The 27,519-nt window shown below is 38.7% G+C and overlaps 1 protein-coding gene across 3 annotated transcripts in view; it reads right to left on the bottom strand.

Annotated features, from left to right (window-relative positions):
- The window catches only part of ZNF521 (zinc finger protein 521), a 312,636-nt gene that overhangs the window by 168,097 nt on the left and 117,020 nt on the right, over positions 1–27,519 (bottom strand). For all 3 annotated transcript variants that reach the window (XM_049769548.1, XM_049769546.1, XM_049769547.1), the window contains one exon: positions 14,055–17,407. In XM_049769548.1, coding sequence (XP_049625505.1) covers positions 14,055–16,967 — 2,913 coding nt within the window. In that variant the 5' untranslated portion in view covers positions 16,968–17,407. The remainder of the gene's footprint in view (positions 1–14,054; positions 17,408–27,519) is intronic.

A 27,519-nucleotide genomic window follows, 5' to 3' on the forward strand; every position in this document is an offset into this window, starting at 1 on the left:
TATTTATTGGATGCTTTCTGTTCAAGAATGCCTACTCATGATCATTCCCTATATTTGTATTTAGGCATGGATTTGTGGCTGATTCTAATCTATTCTATAGTTAGATATTATCAATGTATATAAACAGATTGATAATTGTATATATATATATATACTTATATTTATATATATATAGGTTTTTGTTTTTTTTTTTTGGTTTTTCGGGCCACACCCGTTTGATGCTCAGGGATTACTCCTGGCTAAGTGCTCAGAAATTGCCCCTGGCTTGGGGGGACCATATGGGACATTGGGGGATCAAACCATGGTCGCGCTCTTTCCTTGGCTAGCACTTGCAAGGCAGACACCTTACCTCTAGTGCCACCTCACCGGCCCCAATTATATATATTTTACTATAGGTTTTGAGAAACTAATCTTTAAACTTAATCTAGTGATAGAAACAGTCTATTATTTTGGTGGTGCTGGGAGTTTTTCGAGTAGTTCTCGGAAGATTGGGGAGTGGGGCTGGAGGAGAAGTAGTTAGGGAGATCCGACTGGTGATTCATGGGCAAACCAATTCAAGGTCCAAGGATGCTGGATTAGTCCTAGTTGATAAAACCCAGGAAACCTGGACAGTGCTAGTGGCCTCCAAGCCACCACAGGCATGTGGGCATTTCTCCAGATTTTTTTCTCCATTAAAATTTACAATTTTAGCTCACATTTTTATACATGTGAGTAAAAATTTGGCTTTATTTTTCCACTAAATAATTATTTGAATATGCAATCTACTTTCCCACTGACATGAAATTCTAAAATTCTACTATATTGAGTTTTTATATGTCTGCTTTCTCTTCTGGGGATTCTGTTTTGTTCTGTAGACTAATATCACATCCTCCTAATGAGTGTAGATTGACTAGAAATTGATTAGATGAAAGGAAAAATCTTCCCCTGATTGTCCTTTTTTCCATAAAGAGTAATTTAGCTATTCTTTTAGTGTGAGTATGCTCCAGTGGCACTCAGGGGCTATGGGCTGCTTCAGCAATAGTCAGGCCAGCTGTGCGGGTGAAAGGTTGTTTGGTGCTCAGACTCTACCATGTGGTACTCCCTGGGCTGGGCAATGCTGGCTGCTCCAGATTCACCTGCAGAACTTAAAAGAGCTCTGATACTGGGGGTGCAAAATGATACCTTACAATGTAAGCTGTACATCCTGCTCCTCTAAGCTAGTTTCCAGGCCCTTTCTACTCTTCTAGGTCTTTGGTTCTTGCATAACTATTTTAAATCTCCTTTTCAAATTCAACTTGCACACATCCCATTCAAACCTGTTGAAATTTTCATTGTAACACTTATAAATTTATTGGAATATCTATAGATCAAATAAAGAATAAAAGGTAACTTTAACAGTATTGACTTCACATCCATGAGCATGTTATGTACATCTGATTATTTAGGTCTTCTTCAATACTTTCCCAATCATGTTCTTGTTAATTTACTGTTTGGACTACACTGGGTAGTGTCAGTAGTTATTTCTGTTTAGGTACTCTTGAATAGTCCCAGCAGTATTGGGGGGTATCAGGAACCATGCACTGGTAGGGACAGAACTAAGAGCACCTGCATATAAAGTATATATTTTAGCCCACTGAGCTATCTCTCCATTTTCAAATAATGGTTATCATTTTTCCATGTTTTGTGCTTATTTTAGAATTATTTCTAAGTAACTATTTTTGTACTTTCTATAGGTAGAAAAAGAATCAACCTAAAATAGCCTAACAGTTTTATTAGTGTCTATTAGTGACTAATTTCAATTATCTTTTATGATTTGATTTAGTACTTAGCATTAGTGCTAGTTTGTCATTACAGTTATTTGTCTTCAAATTCTCTGCATATTGTTTTATACTCAAACATAACATCGGTATGTCACTTTAGCCTGTATTTCAATTTTAGTGCTACTTATTAGTTTTTAATTAAACTACTTTATTTTATATGATGATTAGAATTCAGTGGTTCTCAATCTTGGATCCACAGAGTAGTTTGTAAAAATTTCCTGAAGCTCTAAAATCAGTTATTGGCACTTAATACATGGTCTACCTGGGTCATGTAGCTGTTCTTCTATAAATGATAATATTTAAATATTCTTACTATAAACAGTGAGTTTTCTTTATGCTGGATAGTACATAAAATGTGCCTTTATTTTCATCAGTCCACAGGTATTAAAAAAAGTTAATAAAACCACTGGCTAAAAGAACTGAGAGTCCTTATTAGGATTTTCATAATAAATCAATTGCACCAAAATTCTTTCACCTGTATTTTAAATGGCCTCTACTGGGTAAGGAAATCCCTACCCATTACTGGTTAAGCAATTATATAATCAAGTTAATCAATTTACTACTAAACTTCCTTATATTCTGATGTTAAAAACCTCATTACATAAAATTTTTTTTTAACATTTGTCTGTAGTGTGGGTTTGTTTTGCCAATTATTTTTTAAAGTTTTTCCAAAGATCAACTTGGATAATTCAGTGGGTAGGATGCTTGCCTTGCATGTGGATGACCTGAGTTCAATCCCTGGCATCATATATGGTCCTCTACATCCACCCACCCACCCACCACCACTACCCTCTGACCCATAGTAATTCCTCAGCAAAGAACCACAAGTAAGCTTTGTGCACCTATGAAAATAGCTCCCACACAATAGAAACAAAAGTTTGCATCTACAGCAATGCTTGAGGCTGGGGACTACTCTGGGTAATATCTACCTGGCCATTCTGTACCTAATGGTTTATGGTCTTGGTTGCACTAGTTCAGACAGGAGGCTCTGGATTTTGCCAGAACTGTCTTAATGGTGTTGAAATGATCACAAATTGTCCTGAATCAACTTGGCCCTTCATAATATCCATTCCTTTATTTTTAAAAATGTACTGTAAAATTATAAGTGAAATGGACCCAACTTCTTTTACTATCTGTGTCTGGTTTTGATAATGAAGATTACATTGAACTCATTCAGTAAACTGGAATGTTTCCTCTTTCTGTATTTTCTGGCACCATTTTAGAATTCTGTGTATGTTCTGTTATTTTCCTTGTGGGAAGAGTTTTAAAAATGCACTACATTTTTTAATGTTCATAGAATATTCTATATTTTCTTTTCAATTTTTGAGCCAACTATGGTAGAATAGTATTCTAAATCTGTTTCCATACAATTATCTGTCTTGGGCCAGAGAGATAGTGCAAGGGTTAAGACATTTATTTGTTTTGCATCAGCCAATGCCAGTTCCATGTCATTGCATGTCATTGCAGGGTTCCATGCACATCAATAGGAAATTATCCTTAAGCAGTCAGAAGTAGCACCTGAGTATTGCCACTTGATTCTCCACAATCAATAACTACAGTTATTCATGATCCTTTGACTATTTTTTTAGGGAAGTAGTGATCAGCGGACCCTGGAGCCATAGCAGAAATCTCAGGAACTAGGCCCATAGTTTAAATGTAAGTGCCCAAATGATGGTTCAGTCTTGTAGTGCCAGGAACTCCCAGAACCACATCTGGTAGTGTTCAGAAGCCTTCAGCACCAAACCTCAGAAGTCTCTGTAGTGTCAGAGGTCTAATCAAATATTATCATTCAACCTCCTCTTAGATTCAACCTCCTCTTAAATGCCTTATGCATTTTGGTACTGTTTATAAAATTTTAATCGATAAATAATATATATATATTTATGATTTTAAGCATAATACTTGATGAAGGTTATGCATATACCAATGTTAACACTGTGTAGATTAAGATATGGAATATTTTGAACATGCAAAGAAACCTCTTCCCTCTTTTTAATTGTGAGCATTCTAGAAGTAATCCTTTGGCTGTAATTTTCACAGATTAGTTTTGCACACTCTTAAACTAGATGAGTCATGTCGAATATGTACTGATTTCTTGTTCTACCATTATGCATTAGAGTCATCCTGGTTACCTATACATTGATTCATTTTTTTTTATTGAGGAGGAAGTGCATTGTATGAATGCAGTGAATTCATATCATTGTGTGAATATATTTATACAAGCTATTTTGACAAACTTTCAAACTCCAGCTGAAAGCACACTTACAAAAAGCGATCATGAACATTCTTATTCATAACTTTTAAAGATGTATTTTTATTCCTCTTACAGGAGCTGATGTATCATAGAGTAGGCTTCTATTTAACTTTAGTATACAGTACCTAACAGTTTTTTGAAGCAGTTTTAGAAAATTATACGCCCACAAGTCAATGAAGAGAGTTCTAGTTCTTCATTTTTCCTCATTCATACAATTTTTGCATTCATATTGATTTTTTATACTGAGATGTATAGTGGCTCTTCACAACTTTAATGTTGTTACATATATGAATGTATAACTCCCTTTCACTATATTTGTGTTTCCAGGGATTAAACCTAGGCTTTACACATGTAAGGTATACTCTCTACTATGGAACAACATGCCCACCCACTCTTTGGTTTGTTTGCTTTAAATTGCTACATCTCACCAGGTTTGTAAGATTTTTTTTTATTTTTAAAGACATTATTTAATGACCTCCTTGTTTTCTATCTATTCAATTATTTTTTACTTTCAGCTGATTTTTTGTCTTCAATCTTTATATGTATGTAATCTTTATAACCATAATTTTTTATTTTGTTCTTTCATTCCTAATGGCTAAGATTGGGTGCTTATCTTATTGGTGTTATGGATTTTATATTTATCTTATATTTATATTAGTTGCAATATGTATTTCTTTGTTTTTAAAACTTTCCCTCTGATTACTATTTTATTTATAGCCCATACATTTTGAAATCTTTTATTACTATTCTAAGTATTCTTTTTTAATTTTATGGTCTCTTTAATTGACATGTGGCTTAAATTTTATGTGTCTAAAATAATTTATATTGCATTATACTATAGTCAGCGAATATAAATTGTATGACCCTAACTTTTGAAGTGTTGAGACTTACTTTATGATAGGTATAGACTAAAGCCCCCTTGGTTTACAATGACAAGAAAGGAGGAAGAAGAAATAGTGATTGTCCAAGGAGTTAAAAAGTTATATACCTATCTATTTTGGTCGATTTCTCTGTTTGGGTGTGACTACTGAAATCGTGGTCCCCAATTATACTTATTTTTTTTTCTCTTCTTTTCTCTTCTTTCGTTATGTGCTATGCCATGTTTCTTATTTCAAGACCATGGCGTGTTTTTGGTTTGTTTGTTTGGTTTTTGGTTGTTTGTTTTGTTTTGTTTTGCTTTGTTTTTCATCTGTTTTTTTTTTGAGGTGCTTATCGATATAGATGGAGTCCCTACTGGATAATTGACTCTTTTTTTGGTACTGGTGGAGTGTTTCAACTTCTTTTTCTCCTTCATCTCCCAAATCGATGATGAGAGCCTCTAGAAGGATTCCATCCATTTTTGGAGTATTAGACTCTTACCCCAGTTTATTTATCTTCTCTTTTTCAGGCAAAATCATGCAACTTGAATTAGCTAGTCCTGCCTACAGTTAGAGGGGGAGATAAGGGAGGCATTAAGACCAAACAGGGGCAAGACTACTAAGTAGTGGGTTGGATACAGAGGGGACCACATATTCTAGCCTCCCTGGGGGTGAGGGAAGAGGAAATGGGAGGTAGAACAAAAACGGAGGTGTAGGGAGGACAAATTGGTGATGGGAATCCCCCCTGATTTTATGTAAATATGTACCTAAAATGTTATTGTCAACAATATGTAAGACACTATGATCAAAATAAAAATTATATATATTATAAAAAAAATTAAAAAAAAAAAGAACACAGAAAAGAATCAAAATCAAATAGATACCCCATTGACAAAATCAGAAGGAAAGAAAATATTATGATCTGATTAGAGGGAGGCAGTATGTTCAATGGAAAATTCTAAACAGTCAAAGAAGAGAGAATGTTGAGATTTGATATTTTCACAATACACTAAGATAAAAAAGTAATAAAAAATTAGGGTAAGGAGATTAGAAAGATTAACAATAGAGCATGCATTAACAATAGAACAGGGGGCCAGAGCGATAGTACAGCGGTAGAGCGTTTGCCTTGCATGCAGCTGACGCAGGTTCAATCCCCGGCATCCCATATGGTCCCCTGAGCCTGCCAGTTGCGATTTCTGAGCGCCACCGCTGCGTGTGACCCCAAAAATAAAAAATACCAATAGAACAGAAATGCATTTTTGTGGGTAGGTTTGAGTCACATCCAGCTGTGATCAGGGATCACACCTGATAGAGCTCAAGGGTCCATATGCAATGCAGGAGAAAAAATCTAGATTGGTCACATACAAGACAAACACCCTATCCACTGTATTTTCTCTCCAAAACCTAGAAATATGCACATTTAAAGGGAACCCACTTGTTTTGATTTTTAAATTTTTGAAAAAGTTCTCATATTTAGGCTGTTAATTTTGTAGGAATATAAAGTGCAGCTAACAAAAATTTACATCTACACTAGTGAAATGCACCATAATAAAATATCCTTACTATCAGACCAATGCAATAGAATAAATAAAGAATCCATAAGTAAACCCGAAAAATAGGGAAACAAGACTAAAATGTAGAGAAAAATAAAACAACTAAAACGACATCAAGATAAATACATTTTGCACTGTAAAAGATTTAGCCTAGAAAGATAATACAGTGCATAGGGTGCTTGCCTTGCATGTAACTGACCTAGCTTCAATCGCCAATACCAATTTGGTCATTTGAGCCTCACCAGGACTTATCCCTGAGCTCAGATCCAGGAGTAAGCCCAGAACATTGCCTTTCATGACCCAAAAATAACAAAAAATACACTTGACTGAAAAAAAAAAGTATTTGCACACTATATAATATTCATGATATATAGAGCACTCACAGAACTCAATAATAATAAAAACTCCATCAAAAATAGGGAGAACACCCCCTCTCCCCCTTTCCTCCGGATCTCCAGGTGGGTTTCTGGGAGGAGCTCATGGGGCACCCTGGGTTTTCCCCACTCCCAGGCCGGGTCTGGGGACCGGCCTAGGTTGGGCTTAAATCCCTGTCCTTCGGGCTTGGGAGGGTCTCTCTCCCTTCCTGGAGCTGGATTTTTAGCAGCACGGGCGGGCAGCTGGCAGACCTCCGTATGTGCCAGCGGCCTTTTGGCCTGGCCTAGGGTGGGGGGCCCGGACCTGGGTCACCCGAACCCCCTCTCCCCCTTTCCTCCGGATCTCCAGGTGGGTTTCTGGGAGGAGCTCATGGGGCACCCTGGGTTTTCCCCACTCCCAGGCCGGGTCTGGGGACCGGCCTAGGTTGGGCTTAAATCCCTGTCCTTCGGGCTTGGGAGGGTCTCTCTCCCTTCCTGGAGCTGGATTTTTAGCAGCACGGGCGGGCAGCTGGCAGACCTCCGTATGTGCCAGCGGCCTTTTGGCCTGGCCTAGGGTGGGGGGCCCGGACCTGGGTCACCCGACCCCCCTCTCCCCCTTTCCTCCGGATCTCCAGGTGGGTTTCTGGGAGGAGCTCATGGGGCACCCTGGGTTTTCCCCACTCCCAGGCCGGCTCTAGAGGGTGGATCAGGGGGTGTAGTTTGATCTGGGGGGAGGCAAATAATTTCTCAGCTATACTCAGGCTATCACTGGCAATTTCATACCAGTCTACATTTTGAAACCGATCATATGCTCCTCCCAACCATCAGTACCCCAGATTTACCCTTCTTAACTTCAGTAACACACAGCTTCAATCTCTGACCAAAGACATACAGTAGATCTTACAAATCCCAGAACTATTTAGAAGGACACAAATCGAACACATATTGAACACATATATCTTTTGAATATTTTATGGTTATTTTCTTTAACTGCTGTAACTCTCTATATATTCTTCTACCATGATGTTTCTATCCACTTTTCATCTTGTCTTTTCTTTGTAAGCTGTTCAGTAAGGATTGTGGTGGAACTGTCCCTCAGTTTGATGCCTATGATTGAACTATGTCATGAAAATTGCTGGTCTTGTTCCTATTGCCTCCAGATGCACCAATAACGCTTCGTGGCATTGATCCTTGTTTGCATAGACACATTAAAATGGGAAAACACTATACATACAGATTAGTTATTATCTAATAAATCTCATTACAATGTACCTTACACCCTGAATATTGATATAATGACCTGGCATAGGCCTCAGTTGAATGGGCATTCTCCATTCACGCTGGAACCAGGCAAGCTATCTACGAAACATCCAAGGTCTTTTATAGCAACAGTTGGAAGCAGTCCTCTACCAGGAAAGACACTACCGAGGGTGTGACATCGACCTCTTAATAAGACACTTCCGTTTACACTGAGAAGACGTGACAACAACAATGACCTGCGAGAAGACATGACAACAACGATGACCTGCTCTACAGGACATGGTTCTCTCTATTGCCCCTTAAGTGTGAGGTGAAACGAGAGGATGCTCTGCACCATCCTGACTGCAATATGGGATATGCAGACTCCAGGATCTTTAATACAGAAGAATGATACCAACAACAGAGACTATGTGAGGAATGGAGGTGTATTGCCACTACAGACTATGACTTGAATTGGACAAACTAGTTTGCCTGGAGCCTAGAGTCAGTCCTGTGCCAGGAAACTTCAGGGGTAAGGTCTCCATGTATTTAGACCATAATTTGTCTTTCCATGTCCCTTATGTTTTGGTGGGCCTATGCAAACAAATGCCACTTTAATATCGTTTTTTACTATGTTCTCTTGACTCCAATCCTTAAGAAAAACAACCCATTAAAACTTTTGAGGTTAACTTAAACTAGTAAGCATGTGCATGGAACTAGATAAATGTACTTTGCCCTCAATGTTTAAAGAGTTACATAAGTCTAATATCTTTAGATTATATGGTGTGCTGCTAAGAAACAATATGTACTACAACTGGGGATTTGAGGGACAAAGTAATTGTATTGTACATGGGTTCAGTTTTGTTTTTCTTAATGTTCTTTGGCTAAAAGTTCAAGGCTGGGATATCATCGATGGAACTACTGAGAATCCTGTTTATGGGTGATTGGGCTTCCACTGTAACTTTACCCTGTCCTCTTTCTTTGCATCTTTGTTGTCATAATTAAAATAATAAAAAAAATAATTAGGGCCCGGAGAGATAGCACAGCGGTGTTTGCCTTGCAAACAGCCGATCCAGGACCAAAGGTGGTTGGTTCGAATCCCGGTGTCCCATATGGTCCCCCGTGCCTGCCAGGAGCTATTTCTGAGCAGATAGCCAGGAGTAACCCCTGAGCACCTCGGGGTGTGGCCCAAAAACCAAAAAAAAAAAAAAAAATAATTAATAAAAAAAAAAAATAGGGAGAACAGAATAGGCATATTTCCAAAGAAGATTTAAAATTGGCCAGCAGACATATGAACAGCATTAATTATAGGGAAAATTCAAATTAAAATGACAAAAAGATTTCACCACATACTAGTGGTAATAGAGAATGATTTATATCAAAAAGTCTGGAATCCACCAGAGCTGGGGAAGATGTAGTGAGAAAAGAATATTTATTCTTTTTGGAGGTTCATAAACTTATTCAACATCTATAGAAAATAGTCTGGAGACTTCTCAAAAATTTAAAAATAGAACTTCCAAATGATCTAGTAATTCTACTCCCCGAGTCTCCAAGAACACAAAATTTTAAATAAAAATTTAATCTAATTAAAAATTAAATGCAAACCTATGTAAAACCTATGTTTATAACACTATTAATAGTAGCCAACTTCTAAAAACAACCCAAGTGTATAGCAACAGATGATAGAATAAAGAATATGTGGTATATACCATCATAAAATTATATTCAATCGTAAAAACAAAAACAATTAAATCTGGAATAGTTACAATATGGATAAACTAGAGTTTCTTTTTTACCTTTTTGTTTGTTTCTTTGTTTGTTGGGTCACACCCAGTGGTGCTCAGAAGTTAATCCTGGCTCTGTGCTCAGAAATCGCTCCTGGCAGGTGGGGGGGGGGGCATATGAGATGCTGGAATTCGAACTGCCTTTGGGCTGCACACAAGGCAAATGCCCTACCACTGTGCTATCTCTCCGGCCCCATAGAGTATCTTTTTTAAAAAAATACTATAAAGTATTGAATAATATCAATCATCTGTGGAATATAAAGAAACAAAGCAATAGAATAAGCAATAGTCACTAAAAATAACCCATGACTCTGAAAAGAGAAGCTGGATAACAAAATAGGGTTGGTGGCTATGGGGACAAATGGAGGAGAAGGGTAAATCGTGGACAAGAAAGATCTAGAGATAGTGGTGAAGAAATTTTGACACTTTGGTGATGAGTATGGGGAACTTTATTCCTAATGCATCAATATCAATATGATTATAAACTCTGTGATCTCAATAAAATACAAACAAAATTTATTTAAAAAAAGATCCATAACGTAGCTTTCAATAGATGTGTATTCATTTCTACCTCAAAATATTTTCAACCAAAATATAAAATTTTCCTCTTACACAAAAATCTATCACTATATAGGATAATTCCAAATTCTTATCTTTGTAGTCAGAGACAACGTGCAATTCAGATTTCATAAGCACTTAAAAATGTTCTATATTTAAATTTCATATTTTTAAAAAGACACTATAATTAAATTAAAAAGACACTATTAATTAAATTAAATTAGTAAACAACAAAAATGGAAGTACAATTTAGAGATGATTGTGGCAGTAGATGTTTGTTTATTCTTGGATGAGAGGTTTAGAGATTCAGCAGTTCTCAGTCACTATTCCTCTCTATGTGCTCAGAAGTGACCCTTGGCAGTGCTCAAGGGACCATATGTGGTGACAACTTATATCTGAATCAAGATCAGTGAGATGCCTTAACTCTTGTACTATCTCTCCAGCCCCTAACACGGGTCTCAAACTCACGGCACCGTACAACATTTTGTGGCCCTGCCCTAGAGGAATCTTTTTTTGTTCTGTTTTATTTTAGTTGTTTGGGCCACACCGCCCAATGTTCAAGGCTTACTACTGACTTTGCACTCAAGTATCACCCCGACTTTGCCTCCTGTGGCCCCCAGGTAAATGGAGTTTGAGACCCCTGCCAGTGATAGAGGATTTAATGGATGGAGCAATGATCAAAACTAGGGACTTAGCGACAAGAATGAATATAAGGCAAATAATTTCTTCCATATTTCACCACTCTGATATTTATGTCAAAGCTCATAAATTCTCTGTTCTAGACTCTAGATGCCAAACAAAAAATAATAAACAACAATAAATCTGAAAACAAACCGAATTTGGCAAACCAATGCTATTTTAAGAACATCGTGAACCTTTATTTGTAAATTTTCAAATTATTTTAAAAATATTGTTTTTTGGGGGCCGGGAAGGTGGCGCTAGAGGTAAGGTGCCTGCCTTGCAAGTGCTAGCGTAGGACGGACCGAGGTTCGATCCCCCAGCGTCCCATATGGTCCGCCCAAGCCAGGGTCGATTTCTGAGCGCATAGCCAGGAGTAACCCCTGAGCGTCAAATGGGTGTGGCCCAAAAAAAACAAAAAAAAGAAAAGAAAAAGTAAAAAAAATATTGCTTTTTTAAAAGGGTGTAAGGTCTGCTTTGTGTGAGCTAGCCTAGGACGGACTGCAGTTTGATCCCCCGGCATTCCATATGGTCCCCCAAGCCACGAGCAATTTCTGAGCACATAGTCGGGAGTAATGCCTGAGCATTACAGGAGTGGCCCAAAAACCAAAAACCAAAAATCAAAAAAAAAAAAAAAAAAAGAAGTGAGCATATAAATTTTTATTATTTGAATAGTTTAGTTCTTAAAAAAATAAAAAATATAGAATAAATTAGTGATGTTTTGAGAGATAATGACATATCATATATAAAACATTTATATATCTGTAAGTATTTTATCAATATGGTCAAGTAGTAATTATTCAGACAACTGATACAAGTTTTTGTTAACCATGGATAAATAAGGTGGTCTTATTTTTGCAAAAGGCAATCTTTTTGTGGGGGAGGTATTGACTCATACCTGGCAGTGTTCAAGGGCTTTTCCCAGCTCTGTGTTCTGGAGTGAAAGAAGTTCTCAAGTTAGTATATGTGGGACTCAAACTATGGTTAAGCCCACTTGTATTATTTCTTTGGCCCCAAATAATCATTTATATTTAAAGGCTTAAAACATTAGAGTAAGATTCGAAATTATGATTTGAACATCACTGAAAGATCAATTCGTTGAAAGACTTTAAATTCTCTCACCTCAGCTCAAATTATATATCAATTTAGATATATAAACCATAAATAGATTATGGCAAAACAGTCACTTCATTTTCATAAAGAATCCATTATAAACATGATTATGCTTAATTTTAAATGAACACATAACCACATGCATGCAAATCCTCATTTTAACTCAACTTTATACACTTTTGAAATCAAACCTAAATATATGAACTCTTCTCTAGATATTAAACAGAGCAAAATTTAAAATATGAGATTATTAAAATAATCGGTATGATTATTTTTCAATTCTCTTTTAAGAGTATTAAAGAACATATTTGAGTGATCATGGGATGGAATAAAAACTTTCTATAGATGACTGTAGAGGTTTTTATTTTTAACTTCCTTAGCAGAATTTGTCTTCATTAGTAACATGGCTAAATAGAAAAAAGTCCATCTTTTAAAGAGTTATCAGACATCTGTGATAGAATTTCCTGTGGCTCAGATTAAAACTTAAAATAGGTCGCAAAGAAACATGTCACAAAATGTTCTCATTTAGTAATCTTATAGCTTACTACCTATACATGTCCATTGTTATTCCTTTGACTTTTCTATAGGTTCATATATATTTGAAATAAAAAGTTGGAGAAAATAATTTCTTTTTCACTACCAATGTTTCCCCCCCCCCAAAAAAAAAACTGTTTGATCCAATATAAGAGCCATGGGCCATTAATAAAACTATGTTCTTCCAGCTGTCCTCATTTTGAGAGAATTTAATTTATTTACATGAGAAAAAAGTGCTAATTTACTCAGGGCAAAGAGATGAGAAAGGAGTTTCAAAATTGGGGAGTTTGCCTGTCATACAGATGTTACATTTCAGGAAACTGGCTCTGAGTTCCTCTCCAAATTCTCCCCCTACCAGGAACCGATGCTATCTGCAGGGAGATGCGGGAGGCCTCCTCTACAGTGTGAGTGCAGAAACAAGATAAGGAAAATACAGTGACCCCAAACTGAAAGGAGATGCATCTCCCTGGGAAGTTCATTTGGATGCATCTCCACATCGAGCCAGGGAAATGGTAAACACTATTAGAAACCAGGCTGATAAAGTATTTTAAAAAATATAAAATGTACAATCCTCTGCTCAGCTTCAAGGAATGACGACTTTGAAAACTATTTTATTGTAAATGCACGTGTTTCTTTTACTCAGGGTCGTAAGGAATAGGAAACTTCTCTAAGGCTAAGGGGAGGGGGAGGGATTACACATTAATTTTGAAATCCAAATCCAGAGAGTGAAGACTCAGGGACAGTGCCTTTTACAAGAGCATTGGGCATGTGGTGTTTAATAAATAGAGGCTTTTAAAAATTCCTGTTGTGAGAAAATATTTTCCTAACTACCCAAAAGACAAAGAAAAAACATTGAGTGTTGACAACATGGTATTAAAATGCCACCCCTACCCAATTTGTTATCCATAAATATATATATATTCTTTTTAATTTTCTCTAAGCCAGCACATTGGCTCCTACTATCTTACTTTTATGTCATTATCTCTCTGCCATACACACAAGTCATAGCTGGGGATTTTCAACTCGCGGTGAAGCTATGCTGAGATTCCAGATCTCAGTGGTGTTGGCATGAGCTCCGGTCTCTTCAGTCATAGAGAAGACAATATCCTAGGGAGATTGGAATTAGTCCTATTTTGCACCATTCAAGCCAAAATGCTGCTTATCAAGAAGCAAGTAATTGCTAGCTAATGGCTACAGGGGAAACAAACCATTGCACTTCAATCTAAGCATCTATTGGCACATGACAATAAAGAAAGCAGAAGAAAGTGTAAACATAAAGTGGGGACAGTTTCTCCAGGACATTAAATAGCAAACATTAAGAAGGCAAGTTACCTCATCCGACTGGGAGGGACTGATCCTGGGCATTGGCGATACTTGAGGCGTTTTCAACTGTGTGCTGTTGCTATCTGGCACAAGCTCTCGGTGGACTGTTTGGATGTGGTTCTGGAGTTCATTTTCAGACTCAAACTTTACATTGCAACTCGAGCAGCGTGTCTTCAGTCCCCCTGCCTTGCTTTTCCCCTCCATGGCGCTCAAATTCTCATTCTGGCCCAAGCTTGGCCTACTAGAGCCGGGAGGGATATTGACTCCTGGGCTACTACTCTTACTGAGATTCACACAGCCAGCACACAGACCATAGGGCAGGCCATTGATGTCAAGTTTCACCAGATCTTGCTTGGAACGGAATTCTTTGAGGCATGAGGCGCACTTGTACAGTTTGGGGAGGTGCTGGCCACGCCCTGTGGTCTGGACTGCTGCCCCATTCCCTGTCTTTTGCATGTGGAATGTCCCGTGGATTTTGAGTTCTAAAGTGGACGTGACCGTTTGCATGCAGACCACACAGCGGAATCCCGTCAGGGAGTTCCTCAAGTCAGGATGCATTTGGCAATGCTCTAAAAACTCTTCTTCACTCTGGAGAGGCATCTTGCAAATCCGGCAGTTCCCGGTATCGAGACTCTTACTGTGCGTGACTTTGTGCTCGGTGAGCGTTAAGAGGGAGGGAAAGCGCTCTCCACAAATGGGGCACATGTAGTGTTTGACAGGGCCGAGGTGGGTCTGCATGTGTTCCCGGAGGCCATTCTCCGAGAAGAAAGTTCGAGAACATACGTTACACTTATAATTCCCTTTAATGAGCTCGGCTTTCTTCTTCACGATGGCACTCTCCCCAGGTCGGATGTTGTGGTCCCGGAGCTGGTGGTTCTGCAGCAGCGTCTCCATGGTGTAGGCCGCCCCACAAATGTCACACCCGTACATGGGCTCTGAGGTATCCACGTCTTCTTCACTCCCGTCGTGGCTGTTGTGGGACTCCTGGCTGTTGGTCAGCAAGGTCTGCAGCTCCACTTCTTCCTTCTGCACCTGCTCAGAAGCCCCATTTGTCCCACAGTTGGGTGTCTTGGTTTCGAACACACAGTGCTTCTCTCTCAAGTGCTTCTCCAGGAGGATGATGGCGTGGAAGGCCTTGCTGCAGAACTTGCAGTTATACTTCTTGCTGTGAGTGGTGATGTGGCACTGCAGCTCCACCTCGGTGCCGAAGGACTCGCCGCAGAAGATGCACTTGTGCACTTTCCCTTGGTTCTCTAGGTGATTGTGCTTCACGTGGAGCTGCAGGTCCGTCTCGTTGCGAAAGTCCCAGTTGCAGGAGGTGCAGCGGTAGACTTTCTTCTCGTTGCTGTGCTTCACCGCCAGGTGAAGCTGAATGGAGACTTTGGAGTCGAACACTTCTTGGCACAGGGTGCAGCGGAAGAAGACGAAGGTGTGCATGTCCAGCAGGTGTTTCTGAAGGTCATCCACGGACGTGAACTGCTTGTCACAGCTCTCGCAGATGTAATACGTTGAGGTGATCATGAAATGAATGGTGACGTGCTTCAGCAGGGACTCCTGGTTGGGGAACTCCTTGTTGCACTGAGGACAGGTCAATTTCGGAAGCACAGTGTCAAGATGAGTTTTCAGGTGAGTCTGAAAGCTGTCGAGGTTTGTATACTTAGCACCACACTGGTTACAGATATATTCTCCTGTGGGACGGGCAGATGCCCCTCCCACGGCCTGCATCATCTTAAGCGATGTCTGCTCTATGGCCACCGGAGACAGAGGACTCAACGCCCTGGATTTTTTCCCATTGTGAATGTAATTCAGGGCCAAGGGAATGTTTTTATGATTCTCTTTGATATGCTTATTCAGCTTAAGAACGCTGTTGAATATTGGCGAATTCGTACAATAGGAACAAGAATAGACTTCTACTACTGGTTCTTTTGGGGTCCCAAGCACTGGAGACCCAAACCGGGAGCCACTGAGGTCACAATGGACCTGTCTTATATGCTCTTCAAGGGAAGAGTCAGTGAGAAACCCCATGTAGCAATGGGGACAAAAGAAGGCATTGCTATCCTTCGCTGCAGGGTTCGCAAATCCATGAGAACATCGGATGTGTTCCTGAAGAGTGTTGAGGTCATTGACAACTTCGGAGCAGAAGTTGCACTGGTAGACTATGGCAGGCATGGCAGACACAATCATACCTGGATCCTGAGCTTCATGCACTTGCTTAAGATGTTCATTTAGGTTATAGAGTGAGGGCAACACCTCCAAGCAATACTGACAAATATGGGCCTGTTCTGGCTTATCTAAATGCATAGTTTTCAGGTGAATCTGCAACACTGCCAGACTCGAAAATAACTGCTTGTTGCAGTAAATACAGCTGTAGGTAACTTTTGCTTGCTTACTCGAGGGCACAGCCAAGTCAGAACTTTGCTGAGCGGCCCGCTTCCTCCCTCGACTCTTTGGGATTGGTGGGGCAGCTTCCACCATAGTTGAGCTATCCACTGAGAGGTTGGAGTCCGGAGTCGTGCTGGACACAGAGGTGTAGCCCACCGTGACCAGGGAAGGGCTGTTGCTGTGATTGCACGACTCCGGTTGCTGGTGACTATCCATGTGGCTGTACAGTTCCTCCACTGTGTGGAAAGTCTCGGAACAGATGCTACAAGAGTTCTTCTTCTCCCCGCTGTGCATCTGCTCCATGTGGTTCATGAGGGAGGTCTCCTCTACAAAGAGCTCATGGCAGTAAACACACTGGAGGGCTGCCCGATCCTCATTGGGGGAGCACTCGGGGTGGCACTCTGCAATGTGCTTCTGGAGGTCTTCGGGGAAGTCAAAGCCCTCCTCGCACTGGCTGCACTTCTGAGTGTCCTTCATCTTCCAGTCCTCCATCCTGGACCCCGACTGGGAACCGTCCTTGTTCCTCTCGTGAACCTGCATGTGTCCGTGTAAGGAACTAGAGGACAGGAACCCACGGCGACAAATGGCACATTTATATGGCTTGTTGGACGTGTGAGTCTTTAAGTGGATCTTCAAGTGATCACTTCTGGAGAACGCAGCATCACATTCACTGCAGTGGTACTTCTTGTCCCCCGTGTGCAGCTTGATGTGCCGATCTCGGCTCCGTTTGTGTTTGAACAGCCTACTGCAATAGGTGCATTTAAAAGGCAGCTTATCACTGTGGCTCTGCTCATGGTGCTTTAGGTAGCTGAGGCGGCTAAATGACTTGTCACAGAATTGGCAGGGATATGGGAGTCCAGGGCCACCTTCTTCCTCTCCAAAATCACAACCTTCTCCGTGGCTGGGGGAAGTCTGGTCCTTGCTAGAGGGGGAGGAAGCTGGCCAGGAGCAAGTGGGATCATCTTCGACATCCACGCCATCTGCAATGAGAAGCAATGGGACATTGCATGTTATATCTTGAAAACCCAATAAAGGGGAGCTGCGGTGGAGTTAACATGGCAGAACATGTGCCAAACGTATGAGGCCCTGAGTGTGCTACCTGAAACCCACTGGGAGTGACCCACATTTTAAAAATAGTCTCAAAAATAAAGAAATAATTCAATAAGTTTACTGTCCCATTTCAAAAAGTACATATCGTTGGATCACCTAGAACTTATCAGGCAGAAAAATGGAGAATATCTGAGTGAAAGAATTTTCAAATCTGAGCCCACAGGTTTGTAATTCTGCATTGACTTTTTACTGGGTTGTAAAATATAAAAAGATATTAAATAGTTCTATGTCTAAATTAGCCTTTTATTACTTTTTATCATTCTTCCTTAGGAGCAAGGTATATATTACGTACTGACAATTTTATTAAAATGCAGATTTTAATATATTTAATGTTTCTTTTGTATTCATTCTAAAATGATTTGCATATTATGTGAGCATCTGAAGAACCAAATGAAAAGAGGAAATATTACAGGAATGATTTAAAATTAATGCAGTCAACCCAGATGTCTAATATTTAATAAAATATTCCCTCTGCATTTTGCTTGTTTTTATAGAAAAAGGCAATTCTGAAGGACCAAAATCTTTTATGGGGTTCTTATTGATACAGACCTTATTGCTTTCAGCAAAAAAATATTAAAAAGTAAGCACATGAAAGAAGACAGAAAACACAATAATAATTATGTTTTGTGTAATGAAAGGCAACTAGGATTTCTTCAATAACTGAAAGATTCGAACACCATAGGCCAGGAAATGGATTATTAAATGTTAGAAGGGTACTGCTAGATATTACATGTAGCTAGGATCAGCCAGGATCAAGAAAAAATGAGAGTTTCACAAGGGCCAGATTGTAATAGTATATTTTGTTTGGAAAGTTCAAGAGGTGGCCCACCATTTCTTCCTTTTGAAAAAGCCTCAGCAGCATGAACTTCCTTAGCCAAACAGGACCTGCACTTTGAGGTGAGCAAAGACAAAGCAACTTGTGAAAAACTGGAAACAGGAAAAGTGATAAATGATTATGGTAAATGCTGAAAGATTTATGAGTAACAAAAAGAAGACAAACAAGCCTAAAAGCCAGATATAAACGTAGCCAGTTACCCATAAAGTAACTTTACCTTATTAAATGGGTTTTTAACTATATTCTTAGCAAAGATGAGCTCTTACTTCTGATGCTTTCTTAACAAGCAAGTAGAAAAATAAGACCTTCTCAAAGGCTTTTTGAAAATAATCTATCATTTAAGATAGGAAAAACTAAATCTTTTATTCTGCAAAAAAGCATGACTTGTTTCATAAATGTGGAGAAGTAAAGAACACAGAGCAGAGGTGATGGGGATATCTATTCTATTAGAATAACAGGTTTGACTGGACAATTATCAGGATATTCTAATGTCCTCTGAGGAAAATATGAACAAGTAAGTTTTTTAATTCTTCAAAGCTAAAGTTCACGAGCAAGCTAAATCATGGACATAAAAGTAAAAACTGGCAAGCATTATGTAAACAAATTCCATGTCTGCTTTCTTTAAGGTAACAAGATTTTACTAGATTATCAACCTCTTGCTTATCCACAGGAAACAGATGAGGATCATTCCTTTCCTGCATCTAGAAACTGATGACAACACCATCTCACTTTCAATGCCAGATGGCAACCATCGAACTCTGAGAAAACAACCAAACACCATTCCTGGATCCCTGCCCACTGCAACAAAGCTTTGCAATATAAGTTGAAAACGACAAGATTTTTGCATCCTCATTTATATGACTCTACAACCCAAATTGATTCCAGCAGAAGAAAGGGTCTGATTGAGTGGCTGATTTCCTTTTAAAGGTTTATTCATATAAAGAACATATGCAGACAAACTCATCACCCAACATATGGGAAAAAAAACGTTTAACCTCAATGATATTGTTAGCTTTATCCTCAGAAGAAATTGAAAGTCACCTGACGTAGGTTTACCTAAAATAAAACCATTTTCAAATATTTTCCCCTAATTGAAAAATTTATTATTTATTCAAATTGCTTTACACTCTATAAAAACCACCACATTTCACATTTATCTTTTACACTAAAGTCTGGTTGTTTCACTTAAAAATATTTCCCAACACTAATCTACTTACAGTTGGGGGAAACAGTGAATCAGAATTTGTCGTTCATCTAGGCTGAAAGATTATTAACTAAAGGATAAAAATTTAGCAAGTGCACTTACTATTAAAGACTGTGTCCAGATATGACATAGTATAATACAAATGTATAAAGAATTGGAAGGCAATGGACCATGATAAATAGTGTGCAATCCTTGGGACCAGACTAAAATCAAGTTCTCTTGTTTGTGGCCCATGCCACTATATCTATTGCATAACTATTCTGTTTGGTACATAAATTTCAACAACCTGTCAACTAGGCTGAAGATTAGAATTACATTTTAACTCAAACCTGCATTCAAGGGAACTAGAAATGGTGTTCTTTTCTCTGCCGGCCTATGTGCCTGCTTATGTCCTTGTGTCTGTCTGTCTCTATCTGTCTCTGTCTGCTGTCTGTCTGTGTATGTCTGTCTCTATCTCTCTCTCCATCTTTGTCTCTGCTCTGTCTCTCCTGTCTCTCTGTCTCTATCTCTCTCTGTCTCTGTCTCTCTGTCTCTCTTTCTCTCTGTCTCTCTCTGTCTCTCTCTCTCTCCCTCTCTCTCTCTCTCTCTCTCTCACACACACACACACACACACACACACACACACACACACACACTAAAATCCAGGAAACTCATCTATAAAATTCATGACTTAAGTTGGGGAATGGATGAAATTAAACCGAAATAAAAAGTTTGAGCAGGGAAACCTACTTTTAGAAAAATAAACAAAGGTCTCATGAAAGGCTGATTTCTGTTTTAAAATCTAAATTGCAAAGAACTCATTTGTGAGTACTATAAATGGACCTATTCTCCCAGGGACACAGAAAGAACTCACTCACAAAATTCCCAGTGGAGTTGGTTTATGCTCTAAGGGTATCAGACTCTCCCAAGACTTTTGTGGTAGTGTTGTTGCCAATATTCTCTGAGATCTATCTTAGTCTTTGAAAACTACCCGTCTCTATTAAGTTAAGCTTTTTTGGCAGTCACAACACAAACTATCTTTAAAAGGCTAATACAAATTTAAATAATTTCAAGTTCCTTCTGCATATGGAAGAAACTCTGAAAGACTCTTAACTCCCATCTGAATAAATTTGAACTTTTTTCCCCTTTGGTAGCTGCTAAGTGCTACTTACTAGGAATGGTTTTCTGTGCTATACCAAGTTTGCTGCATTTTGATGTGAAGTACTTAACATGTCCATGTTAAATTTTAATTTTTGGAATCACTCCACACTATCCAGCTTTCAGAGAGCCATAGCTCTTATGGACAGAAAAAAAAATCAACAAGCAAACAAAAAACATTGCTGGAAACCAGCTCTATGGCCTAGAAAGTCTATTTAAAGATGCAAATGTGTGTGCATAGTTAGTGCAGATGTTTTTCTACAGCAACTGTACTTGCTGAGTTTCACCATTTCCATAAAGCACATTAAAACAAGTGTGTGAACACTCGGAGATGAAAGTCTCCAACACTCCTGAGACTTTTAGTGGAAAGTAGAGCCGCCTGACTTTTCTCCAACCAGACAGGAATGCCCATGATTCAGCAGCCTGAGTAAATAAAAGAGGTCCTTATTTCCTAATTTTGCTGGCTGACCACACTGCAGCAGCCTCTGTGCTCCTGCCAAAGGGGATGCAGGCCTGGAACTACACCCAGCCACTGAAGGCCTGTCTTTGTTAGCCAGCCAACCTTCCCGACCATCTTCTGGCAACAAAGCTGCCATATCCTGCAAGGAAGACCTCCATCGCAGCCTTGATGGTTCTCTTGTCTGCCTAAAAGGATGGAACAACAGATTTTGCTGGGTCTGTGCTGGAGAAGGACAGCTGGAAACTCAGCAGCCAAGCAACACCTGTTCAGTCATATTTATGGGGGGAAAGTGTTCATTTACAGAAAAGTGATGTCATCCTAGAAGATGGCATTCCATAGGAAAAAGAAAAGGCTCTGAACACAAAGTACCTTTATGATATGAGCCCTTGGTGCTTCACTTGCCGGTTAACCTAAGGAGAAGTAGCAAAGTTTTCTAGAGACTTTTATCCCAAACTGGAAGACACACAAACAAGCAGACCACATGAAGGGCTGTACAGTAGTGACCTAGATGGAACCCTCATAGCTCTGATTTATAACTTGCCACTGGTGATAAGAAAAGCAAAGTAAGTGCACAGACTATTCTGTTTTGTTTTGTTTTGTGTTGTTTTGGTTTGGGGGCCACACCCATTGACGGTCAGGGGTTACTCCTGGCTATGCGCTCAGAAATCGCTCCTGGCTTGGGGGCCCATATGGGACGCCGGGGGATCGAACCGCGAACAAGGCAGATGCTTTAGCGCTTGCGCCATCACTCTGGCTCCTGACTATTCTAGCAAGTCTATTCAAAGGAGATACAAATGAAAATGAAGGTCCAAAATGGAGGTCTGATTTAGGATGATGCTAATTCTGATTTTGAACCAATAAGCATATCTTAGGTCTGACATGTGCCTGGCAAGATTCTGTAGGAAAGCACTCAAACCTTCTATAATGCTGAAGGCAACCAAGTGGGGCAACCAAGAAGGAAAAACCAGAATGACAAAGTGGCTTAAGTCACGACTGATGCTAACAAATTAACTGAATCTCTGACGTGAAACTTATGAACACTTTAATTCTACCTAAATCTGGACCTCAAAGAAGCTGGATTACTGATATTTTTTGCTACCTGAGCTACTCTGTAACGGCAGAGTACTCTCAAACTATGATTTGGGGACTCCCTCTCATGTGTGTGCAAGTACACAAAGCAAGGTTTCCTTAACTGGGTTTAACTGGGACAGGATTTACATCAATGTGAGGAAAAGAAACAAAAATACTAGCTGGTGTGTTAGCTTTGTTTGCCAGAACAGTGGTGACTCAGAATGAGAATGGAAAGTCAAGAGTCTGGAGTTTTATTCCTAGCTTCATAAAAGACTTAGAGAGTGACCTGGCCAAGTCATCTAATCTGCCCCTGCCCCTACCTAGGTATTTCACCTGCAATATGAAGATAATAATTCTTGCTACTTGCCCTCTAGGGTGTTACAAAGGTTAGTGAATGTTTCTAGGGCACCTATCATTGCTGAAAGAAAAGCTGCATATGTAAACAAAAAGATTTATATGTGTTGCATGCATGTTTTTTATGTATCCACACATCAGCTACTGTACTATAAATGTATTTTAACATTTTTCTTTCCTTAATGGAAACACTGAGCTATTAGCTGCAAGGATAGGTCCAACAGAAATCAGCAGTGCCTTAAGCACTCACAGTTGTATATTCAGACGTCAAGAAACTAAAATATAAATTGTTTCTGATATCTAAAAATTAATGTACCATAAATTCATGCTGGCTGTGATCCAAGTATTAAATTATCATACATAAGATATAATTTTGGGTCTTTACAGAGAGATAACCTTAGAACAAGTATTTTAACATGGAAATCTTAAACCGACTATGTAATTTTAAAATGATCAACCTACTCCTTTAAATATTAGCAATATAATCATCACATTACTTGTCATCAAACTAAATTCATTTAGTAAGTTAATTTCTTAAGTGTGGAACAATAGTTTAAGGAGACACAAAAGCAAATTTCCACATAAATTCCACATTGGTTAAAAATAATGCCTTCTTCCTGCCAGCTTGTATTTCAGGAAAATTGTAGTAGCAATTTCTAAATTTTATACAAACAGATCTTATACTATTTTTCTTTTATTAACTAACTGAGCCACCTTAAGATCAACTGAGAATGCTGAAGGAAAATTTCAGATGTGCCCCATTGCTAAGAGAATGTAGAATTATTGAAAGAGTACAATAGTTTGAAATGCATGCTTAACGGACAACACCAGCAACTGTAATGTGTCAACAGTTATTATTGAACATCATCATATTTAAATTCACCCAGCCCAATCATTTTAAATCGATGGTTTAAAAGAAATGGTGATTCTAAATAAACCATTATGTGTTATTACACAATTGCTTCCCCTCACTCTTAACTGAAATGTCAACAGTTTTAGAACACTTCAGCCCTTTATGCTTCTTGTTTTGTTTAGTTTTTACTAAAAAATAAAAATCAACCCGTATTAAGCTCACTCCTATGTCACAGAACCAATTTAACTATTTGAAAATGAATATGCTCTGTAGGGTGTTCCAAAGAAAAATGTGAATTTTAAAATTAATCGTAACTCACAGGTGCCTTTTAATTCTGAGCCTTACCAAATTGTTCTAGAAGGACAATTAACTGCATTAACAGATATTGAGAACGAGGTGGCTACCATTAATGAGAGCAGCTGCAGAGAGTAGAGTTGGTAATGTACTTTTTCAACAGTCTTAAGATGAATTCCAGATATCAGAGCTCTGAGGTTATTTTTCTTTCATTATTCCTTAATAAAGAGAGGCTCACTTTCCCCCCACACCCAGGTAAAGTCCCAAATGAGCCAACATATAAGATAAGAAATTATCATGTTCCATTGTCCTCTGTAAAGTAATCCTGGTCTTTCTAGCTACAGACAATTTCTATTACATGTGCAGAGAGAAGTACAAATGTTTTGCTTACTGTTGCTTAAAGTTCATTTGAACAGACGGCACTCAATGAATTCCATCTTCGGCAGCCAAATTAAACAGAAAACAGTGCATTCTTAAGCAATTTCCACTTAACTCCACCTCTCCAATCAGAGGAAAAAGCTGACGTGAAACCAGTTCAGAACAGTCATCGTCTCACTCATGAAAACCAAGACATGGTGTTTTCGAAGCTATGCAGAAGGAAAGTGGTTTACAGCTATGGGGTAATGGGTGATAACTTTAACTTTTTCTATCTTCTGACCCAAACCAACTTAAAAAATATATAATATATATTTATTTATATATAAATATATGTAAATATAAATAGATTTATATTTATTTATATATAATATGTATACACACACACACACACAAAACACTAATGATAAGCATCAGCCTCGGCACTCAATTGGCAATCATGAATTCCACATCTGCTTAGGGGCTGTGACTATGAATCTTCTGCTTTAACATGTTTATCCTTTCTTTATGGTGACACACATCATCACAGTCAATTTCCTGACTCCTGTCTATTATTGTTGTTGTTTTATCTCTGTTATTCTGAGTAAGACATGTACCGGTGAGTTTTCAGTCTTGTAGTTATGTGACTTCATTCTGCATGGAATTTGAAGAAGTTTCTTTTTTTTTTTTTTTTTTTTGGTTTTTGGGCCACACCCGGCGATGCTCAGGGGTTCCTCCTGGCTGTCTGCTCAGAAATAGCTCCTGGCAGGCACGGGGGACCATATGGGACACCGGGATTCGAACCAACCACCTTTGGTCCTGGATCGGCTGCTTGCAAGGCAAACACCGCTGTGCTATCTCTCCGGGCCCTGAAGAAGTTTCTTAACTTTCTGTTCATTCACGTATTTGACCAACATATATTTGACCAACTTACTCTAAGTTATTATATAATATTTCTTTTGGAGGAAGCCAACTCAGTGGTGTTCAGGGGCTATTCCTGACTCTGTGTTCAGAAGTGACCCAAGTAATGCTCAGGGTACCATAAATTAGATGCTCTTGATTTAACAAAGGTCAGCTGTGAAGGTAAGCTGCACCTTATCTCCACTGTTCTTTCTGGCCCTGTGCTTCTTACAAATTTGAGAAACTACTTATTTTTTTCTAAATTTGGCTTTTATTTATTATCATAAACAATGTTTCAACTAGTTAGTTTAAGAAAAACAAAACATTGAATAAAAAAACTTTCTGAGCTGCTAAGTTATAAAAATGTATTAAACTATTACTACTATAGGGAAAGTCAACTTTAGGTTACAGTGGGTATATATGAAAAAAGCATAAAAGAATAAAATGAAATATTAAGTTGTGGGGTTTTTTTTGTTTATTTTGGGATAAGGTTGAGTTTTGGGCCACACCTGGTGGTGCTCAGGGGTTACTTCTGGCTCTGCACTCAGAAATTGCTCCTGCCAGGGGACAAGAGGGGATGTCAGCAATCAAATTTGGGTCTGTCCCAGGTTGGCTGTCTGGAAAGCAAAAGCCATACCACTGTGTTACCGCTCCAGCCCCTAAATCTTTTTTCTTTTAATAGTGTCTTATTAATTCAAACGATTTAAAGTAAGTAGTTTTAAGAATAAACACCAAATCTACAAAAATTCTTCTAATGCTATTACAGATATCTTGATAAATAATGTGCAGTACCTTGTACCTTAATAGCTGCATAACTGTTAAGTTGTGATTAGTTCACTGGGGTACCAAATAGCATGCATTCAAAATTTGAAGATACATTTGAGAGTTCTGACATTGTTGTAGATTAACAATGATTTCAAATAAGAGGACAGAAGGTTAGAGAGATGCCGCCATAAGGAAAATTCAGTGTTTTTTTTTTTTAAATTTTGGTTTTGGTTTTGGTTTGTCAGACACCAGTGATGCTCAGGAGTTAATCCTGGCTATGTGCTCAGAAATCACTCCTGGCTTGTGCGACCATATGGAATGCCAGGGGATCGAACCATGGTCCATCCTAGGCTAGCGCTTTCAAGGCAGACACCTTAAAGCCTGCACCACCGCTCCAGTCCCAAAAATTCACTTTATAAATGGTCTCATCAGTCAACTAAAGGACTTCAGAAAGTTCTACCAAATTAATGGTTTTCTAAAGAATTGCCTATTATGGGGCCCGGAGAGATAGCACAGTGGCGTTTGCCTTGCAAACAGCCGATCCAGAACCTAAGGTGGTTGGTTCGAATCCCAGTGTCCCATATGGTCCCCCGTGACTGCCAGGAATTATTTCTGAGCAGACAGCCAGGAGTAACCCCTGAGCACCGCCAGGTGTGGCCCAAAAAAAAAAAAAAAAGAATTGCCTATTATGCATAAGAATTTTCAAAGAGTTCAAATTGTATAGAAAAACAGAAACTAGTTTATTGGAATGTTTCATCATGCTAAATTGTACTACTGAATAGTTTCCCAATGTGTAGAGTTCAGTCCAATTATTTTTTTCTTTGTAAAAAAAACTGTTCACATGAAATATGAACAGTCTTGAAATGCAAATCACTAGTGCTAAATTTCACCTGCATCACATTCACAGCATCAGGAAAGCTGACATGAATTTTCGGCAGTTTAAAAAAGGCCACACTGTATACTTCACTGCAGATAAAGTCACTAGAGAATACAAAAGTGTTGAAAGGCTAAAATTTAATTAATGACCAATTAGCACCCCCTGTGGGTTCATTGTGCAGTAAAGTGATAAATACGGTGTGCTAATATAGAAAAGGCTGTTACAAAGATTAGGGGGGAAATATTACTACAATTATCCATTTGGTATTACAATACAATGGATTTTACTCATTTGATTTTATGTTTATGTGTGTAGTATATCATAGGAACTCTTACGGTCTATTACCAATAATCATTTGTTACTTTAAGACACAGACATTGATTCACACAGGTTGTGAAGCTGAAGTGTAAAAGCCAACCAGACAATCATTGAGTACCACTTGCCAACCCCCCAGAAGCCACAACTCAAAGAATTAATGTTAACCGTTTATTAATGTTTATGCATTTAAGGAGATGTGTTGGGCTATGATGTTTTTTTTTGTTGTTGTTGTTGTTAAAAAGGAGGGAAATTGGGCCAATTTCAGGTGGAGTGTATAAAAAATACACATTACTAATCACTTATGCATCAGTACAACTTAGAATTATCATAGTGTTTCATAGAAGTACTTTCCTGAGTGAAATAAGTCAGAGAGAGAGAGAAAGATGCAGAATGGTTTCACTCATCTATGGGTTTTAAGAAAATGAAAGACATTCTTGCAATAATAACTTTCAGACACAAAAGAGAAAAGAGCTGGAAGTTACAGCTCACCTCAGGAAGCTCACCACAAACAGGGATGAGTTTAGTTAGAGAAATAACTATGTTTTGAACTACCCTAATAA

The sequence above is a fragment of the Suncus etruscus genome, chromosome 3 (assembly GCF_024139225.1).
Source record: "Suncus etruscus isolate mSunEtr1 chromosome 3, mSunEtr1.pri.cur, whole genome shotgun sequence".
NCBI lineage: Eukaryota > Metazoa > Chordata > Mammalia > Eulipotyphla > Soricidae > Suncus > Suncus etruscus.